The sequence below is a fragment of the Papaver somniferum genome, unplaced genomic scaffold (genome assembly GCF_003573695.1).
Source record: "Papaver somniferum cultivar HN1 unplaced genomic scaffold, ASM357369v1 unplaced-scaffold_10, whole genome shotgun sequence".
Classification (NCBI taxonomy): Eukaryota; Viridiplantae; Streptophyta; class Magnoliopsida; order Ranunculales; family Papaveraceae; genus Papaver; species Papaver somniferum.
This window is the reverse complement of record NW_020618825.1, coordinates 20,441,752-20,456,280: the sequence shown is the minus strand read 5'-3', so window position 1 is coordinate 20,456,280 and position 14,529 is coordinate 20,441,752. Positions and strand designations below refer to the sequence as shown.

Here is a 14,529-nt window from a genome sequence, read left to right as displayed (position 1 = left end):
CCATTGATGGCATTAACAACTCTTTGGCCATCTCCTTCCGATTGAATTTTTGTGAGTCCTTTCTCCTTTACCCATCTGATTATCTCAAGAGCATCTAATGCCTCATCCAGTTCCAAATCTACTGCTGATTCTGGTGCGCTTCCAGCTCCATTGGATGTGCCTGTAGAATTTATCAATATTAAACCTATTCCTTCTTTACCCATTCATCCATGTGAGATTTCACATTTTTTAATGGGATAGAATCCGTTGACATGATTATAGTGACATAATCTTCACGTGGCAGCACCTATTTTTCTATAAAATCTAAACGATGATGATGAATTTGAGGCTAAAGTTTTGGTGACAAGTTCCTCGTATAAAACTCTACATTCCTACCAAAATGAGGGTGATCCGAAATACGAAACTTCACCATCCACAAATTTTAATTTCAAACATTAATCTTCAACAGTTAATACTCAAAATCTTAGATGGTGGTTTTATACATCTTTGAATGCTCTCATTTTTAATTATAATGTAGAGACTTATAAGAAGAACATGCCACCAAATTCATAGTCGGTTGGGCTCAGTAGAAAAAACGGCGCTCAAATGTGAAGATTATGTCAATATAACCATGTCAACAGATCCTACCCCTTTTTAATATGGTTTCTCCATGAACCTATAAATCATTAAACACCACGACACATCTATGTTTCCACATTTCCCAAATTATAAAGAAGTAAACATGAAAAATATGGACATTTGTAGGTCTAGCATTTAAATCATTATCAATCTACATTTTTCCCCTGAAGCATAGGAACTAAGTTGGGGTCTATAGAGTTACTTAATGCAGAAGAAGTAACCTGACAGTCTAGAAACAAATGTTGTAATAATTCCATATTAGAAGAACACAAGAGATACAATATGGTTATGCTAGGATTTTGTTTATCTAATCTAACTCTCGCAGGGGAAACACTTTCGGATCAATTTCCAGATGAAGTGTTTGATTTTGATAGGAAGTTTAGCTTTCCACAAGGAGTTCCAAGTAATAGGAGGGTTTATTGAAAAAACATCACGAGAATCATTAAAAATAGCTCTATAAGTTGTTTTGAGTGAGAATCATTAAACATCTTAGCTTATCTTTACCAGTAAAGGGAATCTTGATTTGTAGAATGGCTTTAGTAGTGTGGTTATCAAATAAAGCTTGAAAGGTGCTTTGGTTCCAAGATCTAGCTAGTGTCATTATCTATGAGATGGGAAACTAGTCTAGTATGCCGAGGAAAATTTTGATCTAGGCGGGTTGCTTAGTGAGGGAATCCAATTATCCTTCCATCTGGATATATTAACTAGTTTAATCACCAATTTTCCAGCAACAGAACTTTTTGATAATCTCCAAACCCTCACAAATTCTCCTCCATATACATCTACCATGTGTATTTAAAACATCATTAAGAGGATTAGGATTCAAAAAATGCTTGCATCTAAGAATAGAATCCCAAGGAGAGTCGGGATCTTCTAGCATTCTCCAAGCTAATTTGGCTAGAAGAGCTTTATCTAGAACAACAGACTGTCTTATATTCAGATCCCCTAAATCGTTTGTCAAATCAATGTGATTCCATTTCTTAATGTGCATACCTTTAATGACATCTTTCTTATTCCACCAAAAATTCTTTTTGGCGTCATCCATCTTATCAGTAATTTGTTTAGGCTTTTTAAACACAGTCATATAGTGACTATCAAGAGTGCATAAGATATATTGGTTTAAAGTGGTCTTACCTGGTTGGTTGATATATTTAGATTTCCAAGGTGCCAGTATACCTGCAAATTTGTCAATCATAGGAGAGAAGGATTCAACTTTACTCCTTTAAATGAGAAGAGGAACCCAAGATGCTTATTTTTCAGAGCCAATCTTCTAATATTCAAATTATTAGCAATATCATTCTTAACAGAATTACCAACCTTACTACTAAAAGCAATGCCAAATTTATCAAAGTTTACAGATTTCCCTGAAAACTTACTAAATAGGTCTAAACCTTTAGATATAATTATAGATTCACTAGGTTTTGCTTTAGTAAAAACTAAGCAGTCGTCTGCAAAGAAAAGGTGAAAGATTGATGGATTATTTTTAGTAACAGTAATAGCATGAATTTGACCATTTTTCTCAGCATTTGCAAGGGCTCTAGAAAGAGATTCCGTACAAAAAAATAAATAAGTGAGGTGATATGGGATCCGTTATCCTAAACCTCTTAGAGGTTTGTATACTTCACCTGGAGAACCATTTTAATAATAGTGGAGATGCATTGTTCAATCATGTCACATAAATCATTAGAAAAACCTAGACTTTTGAGAGAAGAAATCAAGAAACACCATTCTATGTTATCAAATTCATTTGACATATCCAACTTCACGGACATCCAACCCTCTTTCTTTTAATTTTTTTTGATAGCGTGTATAAGCTCATGAGCAATTACAATGTTATCTGTTATCACTATTCCAGAGAGAAAAGCAATTTGAGATGGTGAAATAATTTTGTTTAACATTGTTAGAGGTCGGAATTTTAGAAATTACCTTGTAAGTGACATTGCACAAAGTAATTGGTCTGAAATCTACACAACTAGTAGGGAAAGTCTTCTTAGGAATCAAAGCAATGAAGTTATGATTAATTTTTTTCAGCAAATGTTTAGAATGCAAAAAGGATTGAACAATTTTTATAACATCATCCCCAACAATATACCACATTTGTTGATAAAAGCCCTGTGATATCTATCGGACCAGGAATAGTCAATGGTGGTATGCTAAACATTATGTTTTTTTATCTCTTGCCCAGTAGGCACCACAATAAGCATATTATTTTCATCATCATGGATGCAAGGAACAACAGAAGAAAAATATAATTAAGGATTTTCGGTTCCCGTCAAAGAAGACAGGCCTTGATAAATTGGCGCTGAAAGTTAAACTCGTTCATGCCCAGATCTGTTATTTTTATTTTTACCATACGAGGCAATAAATTGACAGGCTATAAACAATATTTATTTCTAATACAATCTTTTTAACATTTAACATATGCAATTATCCTTTTTCTAAAATCTTAATATAATATTCCCTTTCTTATCTCTCTTTCTCTCCCTTTCTCAAAAGAAAAAGAAAAAAAACTTTTGAGCTGCCTTGCTCAGATTTGGACCAGATCTTAGCAAGCATTCTTTTTTCTTTCAAAGTTTTTGGTAGTAGGCATCGCTTTTGGTGTCTTTTGACATATTTCTTCGTCGTTTTGGAGCGATTTTTCTTCGTCGTTATGGGGCGAGTTCTTCAAATTTTAATGGTTGATTCGTGGCTTGCGTATCTCGATTCAAAAACATCGACGGTTCATCACTACATCGCTTTCAATCAGCATTTGTGTTTGTGTGGATCGACAAATTCATGGGAAAATTACTCATTTGTTTTAGGAGCATCTCTTATCGAAGAAGACTACAATCTGATTAAATGGTCGGAAATCATTTCCGGATATACCATCATCTCTCCCTTATACATAAGAAGAAATTGGATATCTCTGCAGCTTATTGCACTTTCTCTTCGCGATCTACTTGTAATTGATGTCCTTATTTGTATTCGGGTCTTGATTATCTTTTTTTTTGATGTTTTTGTTATTTTTGTAAGTGAACATGTAATCACTTTTTTTGATTTGAATGAATTGAAATATGTTGATTGTCAAAAAAAAAATATATATATATAAAAAATAAAATAAATAAAATAAAATCTTAATATAATTATTTAAGAGGGAGTATTCATGGACAATCTTGTAAGCACACTGTTACAAGATTTGACCCTATTTTTCTTCAGAGTCCGAACGACAATGAATTTGAAGCCAATATTTTGGTGATACATTCTCTTATGAAACTCAATAATCTTATAAAAAATTAGCACAATTCGAAACGTATAACACCAACATTTATTACTATGAAAAATCAACCGTTAAAAATTGCCAGTCAAAATTAAAATCGGTATGATGAGATTTGGTATCTCGAATTGTACTCATTTTTGGTAGAAGTCTAGAGTTTAGCCAGGGGAACATTTCACCAAAATATTATCTTCAAGTTCATCTTTCTTCAAAGACCAATCATAATTACCTATGTAAAATAATTGGTGTCATGCAAATACCATTATACTACTAATGTAAAATAATTTATGCTCTAAATATATTTAAATTGTGGCATTCATGGAGCAGATAATTGGTAGTATAGAATAATCTATGCTCTAAATATATTTAAATTGTGGAAATCATGGAGCAGATACATCATCGATACTGGATAAACATATCTATTTATAATGCGGCAATCAATTAATAAAATCACCCCCATCTTCCACACATCTAGTCTTTTTCTTTCTTGAAGCACTTATTACACAAATGTAGTTGAACCAAACACAATCTTTAACCTTCACTTAGAAGACAGACAAAAACGAGGATTGTTGTTCCCAGATACCTCCCTTTATTACCGGCCGTTGATACATTACCACGTATGCGGAATTAAAAATATTTTCAGAGTGCTGCGACAATTTTGGTTTTTTCTCATTATTATGCAGCCCATAGTAAAATCTAGAGAAAATGGGTCATTTGTCCAAATATTTTTAAAACATGGTTCAAATGGACGAGTAAAAATTAGTATGGGTGAAATGGACACCAAAAAAATAGAAAGAATGAAACTGGATTCATCCTGACTTAAACTTAAAAAAGATCGAGGATGAAACCGGATGCATCCTGATGTAAATTAAAAATTAGAAAAAATATTTCAAAATGGGTAGGATGAAACTGTTTACATCCTGCCTATTTTTACATTCTTGTCTATTTAAACAGTATCAAATTTTACGTGTCTTTTTCACCCAAAAATTATTGGTTTTGATCTTTTTAACTAATTTTGTGTAAACCTAACAGCTAATGAAACAAGAAAAAGAAAAACTTACTCGAAGAAAGAAGACAAAACCAAAATATTTGATAATGCAACTTTATTAGATGGGTAAAGACACTTGATACGTATGGGCGATTCTCACCCAAGGTAGTCAATTTCGGATTTCGGATTGTCTCGGTCGACACCGATATACTGGTACAATTTTGTCTCGGGGAAATTCCGTTTTAAAATCTCGGTTTCGTATTTTATATCATCGTATCGATAATCACTTAATTAAAAGAAACATAGTATTAGTAAATCTGGTTGTTCACCTTTCTCATCATCAACACCAAATAATAATTTTAGCTCAAGAAATTCAAACACAGCAACAAGCAATAATACTAGTGAGTGAATTAATCTTTTTAATTTTTGTACGTGAGATTAGTCCACTCAATTTAAAAAGAAAAACAAAATCCGGCCAAGACAAATCAATTCCGACCGAAAAACACGTTTCCGGCCGAAATTTTCGCAAAGATTTCGTTCGATCAAAATTAACAAAATCGTGTCTTCTTGGAACGAAATCTGGAATTTCGCCGAAATTTCGGCCGAAATGACCGAAATCGACTACATAGTTCTCACCGCATATCCCAAACAAAACGTGCAAAAACACAATCAAATCACGACCAAGAAAACCCTTCATTACTTGAAAGGTCATTATCAAGTTATCACTCACCCTTGTCGTTATTAGAAACTTCCAAGGGCATGATGTCTTTATCGATATTTCCATATCTAGCAAGCAATCTTTTCATTTCTTTATACTGTTTATGTTATGTTTAATAATTCCTTGCACCATTTTGTTTGTCCAGGACATCAAGTAAACAGGGATGATGTGGTACAGGACAACTATATATGTATGTTCAAGAGCGCTCTACGTTGAAAGTCATTTCTGCTTGCCTGCCTGCCAGCAATTGCTTCTGTAGTTCCCTCTCCAATCTTCACAACTCCCAGGAAAAGGCTCGTTAGCCTCAAAATTTCCCCCACAGGTTTAGAACGAACAAAGTGTAACTTGCAAATATTCTTCTGGTGGAAGTATAACTTCGAATGTTAATGCTATCGTTTTTTTTTTGTATTCGTTAAATGACATATCAGTTATTACGATAGTTTGGCTAATATCAGATATGTATATGTTTTGGATGCCTATAATAGAGGTGTAAATTGGGACGGGCCAGCACGTTTATGGTACAACACAACACGTTAAAATTAGAGAACAACACGGCACAACACGTGATCGGTCCAGCACGGGCACAACACGTTTATTTAATGTGCTGTGTTGTGCCAGACAAATAGGCACAGCCGCACAACACAGCACGCGAAAAAAGCACGCCACATCATACATAAAATACTACACAATACATCACATTTGATACACAATTACATAATACACAATCACATTTGATGCAATACTATACTACACAATACATCACTTCGTGGACTGGGCTGTGCCGGGCCGGCACGTTGGTTGAATCCATTTAATTTCTTTTCACCCCGTGCACAAAAATAAAGCCCTAATATATGGAAGTCATCATTTTCTTTTTCTAAATTGTAACTCTTAGTTTAGTTTCAAATTAGTTTTTAGTCATGTGTCTGGAATTTTTTTTTTACTTTTTTTTTCTCTACAAAACCCTTTCTGGGGAATTCATTAATCAAAAGAAAAGAAAAACGAAGAAGAAGGGGGCTTTAGAAAAATGGTATTTTCAAAATAAAAGAGAAAAACTACAAAAATAAAGTAATAATTCCTTGTTGAAAGCATCAAATTGTACTTTCATAGAAATATACAGTAAATGTTTTAAATACCGAAGACATATATAACAAGATAATATATTTCCAAATCCAAAAAATGTTTTAGACTAAGTTTACAAAGATACACTATAGTATGACTGAAATGTGTTGTCTAGCAAATCAAATGAAAATCTCCTTGGATATTAAACTGATAATATAATTTTATCCAATAATGTAACATGCATGGTTTGAGAGGAAGGCATAACTTCTAACAAATCTCTAATTTTGTCAAAAATCAGCAAAACCGATCTACCTATAAAATCCAAATCCTTTTCGTATTAATTTGATGAAAGGATTAGATAACAACAACTTGGACGCAACCGCCACCAACTGATTGTTGTGACTCACATGTTGATAAATGAATGGATTTATTTATGAAAAAGACACAACTTTTAAGCCGCTACGAGAAACTCCAAATCTCAAAATTGACTACCCTAGAAAAACATAGGACTAGAGTAAATACTCATTGAAACACTAACTTTATGATCTTTAAGAAAAACCTTGGTTCGGATTTGATTAAAGATCAGACCTGGAAAGAATCATGATAGATACTTTTTATTTTTTTCGAAAATAGGTCTAACCTCAGATGTATTATTGATCTTGTTTAGGAACTTGGAAACCTTATAAAGATTTTTTAAAAACAAAATACAACCATATACGTTATAATATCCACCAACTTTTTCCTGGTAAATCGATTATTTCAGAACTAAAAACAATGTCAGGTAACCTTTTTATCTCACGCACAAGAAAAGACCAAATATCTAGGGACAGACTGATTATAGAAACAAAACAATTGTGTATCAAATCACAAAACAATGACTGGATAAACGTCATCCCAATGATGCTCATGACATGTAAATAATAAGAATTGGAGTTTTTAAATTTAGATTGCATAATGCAACTAAATTAGTAGTGACCCAAATAACAATATCCAAGGTTAGCTAAGTCATTTTCTTTTTTATCTATTTTCTTTTTTCCAGGAGAGACAAATAGTGTCAGATAAAACAAAATATGTAAGAAATGAATGGTTTAATGTTTTGTGATCTAAATTTTTAAAGTCACTTCTTCCACCCAAAAGAATGCATATTAGGCTACTTGGCCAAAATTTGCCTTCAAATGACAATTGGAATTCCTTCTTTGACCTTATTGGAATTCCTTATTTTTTTTTGTTTTTTTTTTTTTGTGTTTAATCCTGATTCGACCTGGATAGTTATTGAATCTATGTTGCATTTTAATGTTACAAGAAAAACAAAAATACTTTATAAAAATATTTCTTTTTTGTGTTTTAGTTTCTTCTTTTTTGTGTTTGATCTTGATTAGATTTATATTATAAAAATATTTTTTCAAAAAAAAGTTGGATTAAAGTCCAAAGATTATATCAAAGTTTAAACTTAAAATGAGATCTATAACCTATAAGCCCAAGTAATCAGGAAAAGAACGAAAAAAAAAAACTCCCTCTTCCAACTCATGTCGCCACTTGCATCATCCTAGGACATTACAGAATTTATATCAATATTCTACCGGTATGTATTGGCTAAGACGGGGCTCCAGCCCAAACCATGAGATATACCCCCGAGCTCTTTTTTTGTTTTTTTTGATAAATTTCTTCACTTTGACATGAGATATACCCCCGAGCACATCAACCTCATACGCATTACAAATTAGCTGAGCCCACAGACATAACTCTTTCGCCATAGTAGTAAGGCACTCTGATAGGCTGGCACAGGGAGACGGGTGATTTTTCGGGTACATAAGATCCGGAGCCATTCAACCCCACCACCACTCTCCCTTGTTATTTATTCCCTAGGTTCGATCTACTCACTTGAGTTTCATCCTCATCTTAAGTCTCACCTTATCTGAATTTATAGAGAATACACAGTAGGGCTCAAAATGATCTCCCAACAACAAGAAAGGTATCCAACAAGAGAAATTCAAGTGAACAACCAAGACAATAATGGCTCGATCGACAATAAAAAGAAAGAATGGTTAGAGTTAAGCCTTGGTAGAACATCTACTAGCAGTGAATCCAAAGAGTACCGTCAAACAAAACCCACATTCCACAAGATCTATACATGCAACTACTGCTTGAGGAAATTCCATAGCTCACAAGCTTTGGGTGGTCATCAAAATGCTCACAAGAGAGAAAGAGGAGTAGCTAGAAGGTACCAGTCCCATGGGTTAATGAGTCCTATGACGATGAAATTACCCTACATTTATACAAATCCGGCAACATTTGATGTCAGCACTCACTCGATGGTCATGCAAAACCCTAACATATTAGAAGGAACCAGTGCCGTTGACCATTTTTTCGATATGGAAGCCTCGAGTGTGATTACTCAGCCGGAAAATCAGCACCCAACAACATATCATAGTAATATGATATGGCCAAGAAGTTATCATGTTGATGATCACCATCAATATCCCAGCCAACTAGTTCATGGTCAATCAGCAGCACCCGATGATCATCCACTTGATTTGAATCTTAGTCTTTGATAACCTGCATGACATATGCAACATCGTGAAAAATCACCTGTTTCAGTTAGATATAGTTGTTGGCTCCTGTAGTTTCAAAGCGTCAAATCCCAGGTGTTCTACAGATTGAAGTTATAACAGTTAAAATGCGTCACCGATCATATATATACTAGGATACTTTACGGGCATGCACTTTCTGGTAACACATAAGGGGCTGTTGTCCTCTACTCGTTTCTGGTCCGAATTTCTTTTAGTTTATTTTAATGCTATGTGTCCACATGATGTTTAGTTTGTTTTCTGTCCTCGGCTGTTGTCAGTATTTTTATGGTAATGCAATTTCTCATCCACAAAAGCAACGATCCAGAAGAGAGGTGTGATCTCTTCATTCAACTTCTTGATTGCTGTGTAATGGGGAGGAGGACAATGTCTGTCACTTGTTCATTCCATTTTCTGTCACTTGTCTGGAATATATACTTCCCTTGCTTGCAGTCGTATGGGAAATGTGGAAGGAAAGGAACGTTGGAGTTCATAGTGGAAGAAGTAAGGCAGTCTCTGAGATGATTGCTGCAGTGATTCAGTTGATATACTTGTGGTGCTCTAATTAAAAACAAATCTTCGAGGATTTTTCTGCTTCAATGGGAAACAACTGTTAGGTTGTGTAATCTCTGTTTTTCTACTTCACCGTTCCGGTCCTCTTTGGCCATGCTTTGTAAGTAATTTTTACTTTTCATAATATCCTATATTCTTTAAAAAAATAAAATATACTTTATCTAGATTCAAAATTTGATTTTTTTTTATTTTAAGTATTTCAAAATTTGATGAACAGCTATTAAAGAACTGACCCAAATACGGGGATAAAATTCCGTAAGAAATAATACTTTGATCCACTCTATCCATCTAATTAATCCACAAGAAAATGATCGGCTCAAATTGTAGTTCAACCTGGCCGATTTTAAGGGAATCGTTCACCATTTTCCTAGTCTATTTAACTCAGCTAATTAAAATAACATACTCACCCTGGTAATAGCATCTCCAATGATACATTGAAAAGGTCCTAAATATAAAGCCACATGAATTTTTGATGATTTAAGAAAAAAACATTTTTAGTGGGAACATGAAGGGCAATTAGGGAAGATGATGTGTCTGGTAGCTATATAAACATCCTCAGAGCTATTAGTTTTGGAGGTTTTCTATATAAACATCCTCACAGCTATTAGTTTTGGAGGTTTTCTTAAACAATGTGAACATCCTACTCATCGTTATTTATGGTTATTATGATATACAAGCTCTCAACCCAGTGTATACGCACAAGATCTTTGGCCTCCTTATGCTTAAACTGGAATACCACATAGTAATGGTAGAGGTCTTCTACATTTTCTGGTTGCTACTATGGTAGAGGTCTTCTCCATTTTCTAGTTGCTAATTGTTTGTACCCAGAAATATTTCCAGGCACTAAACACGATGATTTTGGTGATGATGAGGAGAACAGGGTTAAAAACATGAAACAAGCATAAAGATGAGAGACACAAATTTTACGTGGTTCGCCAAGTTTTGCCTACATCCACGGACGAATCCCCTTAGGGAGTGATGTTTTATTTATATCATAATTACAATGGATTTTTTCTCCCCCACTCCTCCCTTTTCCTCAATCAGTGCGTCCCTATTTATACAGTTGAACATCTAATTTCAAGATAAACTTAAATGGCATTAACTTTCCCTGCATGTTTGGAATTAATTTTGTGCCTCCTGGAATCAATTCCGCATGAAACTGCCATGCATGCCTCCTGGAATCAATTCCGCATGAAACTTCCCTGCATGCCTCCCTGTATTAATTTTGCATGCCTTCTTTATGTTGTTTGACTGCGACTGTCAAGATTTGAATGGTATGACCCGCCGGCAGACAGGCTTGACTAGAGACATGGTTGGAGACTAGATGGCTGGCGACATGGATGGAGACTTCCTGACAGCACGACTAGCAGCAAGGCTGGAAACTAGTTGGCAGAACTGCTGGCGATCTAGATGGAAACTAGATGGCTGCACTGCTGTCAATCTGGATGGAGGAATTCTCCTGTGCTCAAGGCTGGGCAACATGCCCGGGGAAGATGGCCGGGGGACATGCCCGGGGGAGATGGACGGTGGTACATGCCCGGGCATGGCCGCAACTGGTTGGAAGCATCGCTGGCAACATGATTGGAAATTGGCTAGAGGCGCGACTTGCAACTTAACTTCGACAGTTGGCCGTTGGTTGACTTTGAGCATTGACCGGGCATTGACTTCATGGATCACTGGATTAGCTGGTAGCTACTTCAGTCGGTAGGCTGGTGGCAGGCTTGGATGAGGGCCAAAAATTGATTTAAGTAGCAATTTGGCCCATTATGTGGCATTTTTACTCATGGTACAAACATCTCCCCCTATTAACCTCCAACTTTTTTGGGGTTAAGAAAATTTCCTTTTCCTTGTTCAATGACAAAACTCGCCCCCAAGTGTGGGTTATCGCTGCTGAGGTGATTGGCTACCTTCCCTTGTTGTTTGCGGAAATCATAATCAAGACGCCCCCAAGTGAGGCTATCGTGACTGGAAGATCGGCGAGCAACAGTTGAGTATGAACCGTTGTCGTATGCAAAAACTGGACTGAAGGCTAAACTGGACTGCAACGGAAACGTGATACTTGAGCGAAGTAGTGTTGAAAGTGAGTTGTAGCTGTTGATGTAAAACTGAACTGAGGCAGTTGCGTAGAACTAGACTGGTAAAAGTCGTTGGAAAAGATGATCTATATTTGAAGTCACTCAGCTGGAATCTGTGTTGGTTGTTGTTGTAAGCGAGACTTGAATTTGCAGATTGATAGCAATTGTCGACCGAACTGGTAGTGGTAGCTGTTGGCACTAAACTGCTGTCAACAACATGCTGAGATGCGTTAATTGTAAACGAAAAGGCGACGGTCATTGGTGAGATTCCTCAATAGTGGGAATTGTAAAAGACTTTGTGTGTTGTTGGACCTCCAATGATCTTGGTTGTGCTACTGGATATGATATCGATCTTTCTATGTCGTCAATAGTTATATGAATCAGGATAGCAGCATTGATGTAGACTAGATCGCTATAGTTATTGCGGAACTGGGTTGCAATGATTGCGGTAAACTAGACTGCGACGTTCACAAAAAACTGTCCTCTGCAGTAATGACCAAAACTGGGTTGCAACAAATTTGAGCAAAGCTGGTCTGCAGAAGCTGCGATCAGCTGGACTGCAGCAGCTGCGAACAAAGCTGGACTGCAGCATCTTCGATCATCTGAACTGCAGCAGCGAAGAGCAAAGTTTCATTGCAGTAGCTGCGATCAGATGGACTGCAGGAGAAGCAAACATAGATGGACTGCTGTAGCTTTGATCATCTGAAATACAGCAGCGAAGAACTGAGCTTCTCTGCAGTAGCTGCAATCATCCATACTGCGGGAGCTGCGAACAGAGCTGGACCGCAGTAGCTTGGATCAACTGAACTGCAACAGCGACGAGCAAAGTTGCACCGCAGAAGCTGCGATCAGCTGGACTGCAGGAGCTGCGAACATAGCTAGACTGCAGTAGCTTCAATCAGCTGAACTGAAATAGCGACGAGCAACATTTCACTGCAACAGCTGCGATCAGCTGGACTGCAGGAACTGCGAATATATGTGGACTGCAGTTTATTCGATCAGCTGAACTACATCAGCGACGAGCAAAGTTGCACTGCAGCAGCTGCGATCAAATAAAAAACAACCCCTCGATTCTTCATCCCAAAACGTCACATAATCATCATCAGTTCTACAAGAACACTAATTCCAGAAACCCTAACCTCAATTCAACATCTACATCATCTTCTTCTTCACTACAACAAATCATGGTTTTAATAATGAAAAATAGTGTCACAAATGTTCGATTTTGCGTCACAAATATATTCTTGTGACGTTTTCCGATTGTCGGTCAATGCGTTACAAAAACAGGTGTTGCAAATAATCTGTCCGACGCCAAAAGCGTCACTTATGCTTAGAAACTTTTGTAGCAACATTTTCTATCACAAATATAGTTTGCGTGTCACAAAAACTGTTATTTCATTTTATTAATAAAATGATTTTATTTTGTTGATTATTAATAAATTATTTACAATATGTTTTTTTCACAGCAATTTTTTTCTTTGTGGAAGTAAATTAAAATTATGCAAATCAAGCCATTGAACAAGTTGAACACGAACGAGAAAATGATCATACTCATATTCAACAAATTATTTTAACAATTTAACTAATGATTACAAATCAACAATAAACTTGTACAAAGAACATCAGAATTAACCAATGATTAAATTTAACTAATCAACTTGTACAAAGAATATTAGATCTCCAAATGTTGTTGAACCAAATATTAAAACATTTTAGATGTAAAGTGATTTATTTAATCAATGAAGCGTATTAGCTCTTCTCAACCAAAATTTGATTCCAATCCTCATACTAGTCATTGCAGCCCTTGATCATCAATCGGTTCCTTTGAGTTGAAATTGACTTTTGGAAAATGAGACTCAAATATATTTGTCTGTTTCTTTAAGGAGGATTATTACCTGTAAAAAGGAATTGCATGAATTTCACCTACAAACATGAAAAAATCAAAGGCCCGTGTATATAAATCAATAAAAAATTTCACGGATCTAAGTAACAAATAGAAGCAGTACCTATTTTCACATAGATTATATCTTCAATTTTTAAGACATCCAAGTATTCTAATATTTCATCCCATTACTTGTTTCCTGATTCGATCCAAGAGAAGAAAAAAAACCAAAAGTTGAGAACAATTAAGAAGACTAGCGTAACGAAAAAATCAAACAAAACGACTACCTTCAAATGGCTTCGATCTATGTGATGTGTTTTTAACCCGAATCAATACGACGGGATAAACAAGATATGGTGGTGATGAAGGCGGCTGATTTTGATTACATGCCGGGGGCTCAGAAGAAGGAAATATAGAAGAAGTTAATGCGTTAGAGATTTTAGACTACTCTGTCAACACAAATTTTATCTCAAGAAAATATGAAGTATTTTTTTTAATAGGAAAAAATAACTGAATTAAGAAAGTTGCAGGCCTTACAGCAAATAACTTCCCCTTTCAGCAGTTGAGATTTGGAAAATAAAAATTTATGGGCGAGATTTTTGTTGACCGAAGTTAAGGAAGGAACTTGCGAATAAAAGTGGTTAACGTGTACACGTTAACCAACCCATGGGTTCACCAAGTTCACGTGCTGACTAGATATGAATGACTAGTAATCAATTAATCATTTTTTATTAATTTAAATTTTAACTGAATATTTTTCCCTTCATACTTATCCGATGATATCTTCTTCATCCGG

General features: G+C 35.5%; 1 protein-coding gene and 1 long non-coding RNA gene across 2 annotated transcripts; one reads left to right on the top strand and one right to left on the bottom strand.

Moving 5' to 3' along the window:
• Positions 1 to 8,585: 8,585 nt before the first annotated feature.
• On the top strand, positions 8,586 to 9,188 carry LOC113326527 (zinc finger protein KNUCKLES-like). Its single transcript, XM_026574239.1, has one exon. It carries the CDS (start codon positions 8,586 to 8,588, stop codon positions 9,186 to 9,188), a length of 603 nt encoding a protein of 200 aa, XP_026430024.1.
• Positions 9,189 to 13,516: 4,328 nt separating this feature from the next.
• On the bottom strand, positions 13,517 to 14,292 carry LOC113326075. Its single transcript, XR_003348275.1, has 3 exons — positions 14,021 to 14,292; positions 13,858 to 13,932; positions 13,517 to 13,746 (listed from the first exon to the last, which is right to left on the bottom strand). It is a non-coding gene; the product is annotated as an uncharacterized LOC113326075 (long non-coding RNA).
• Between the last annotated feature and the right edge of the window lie 237 nt (positions 14,293 to 14,529).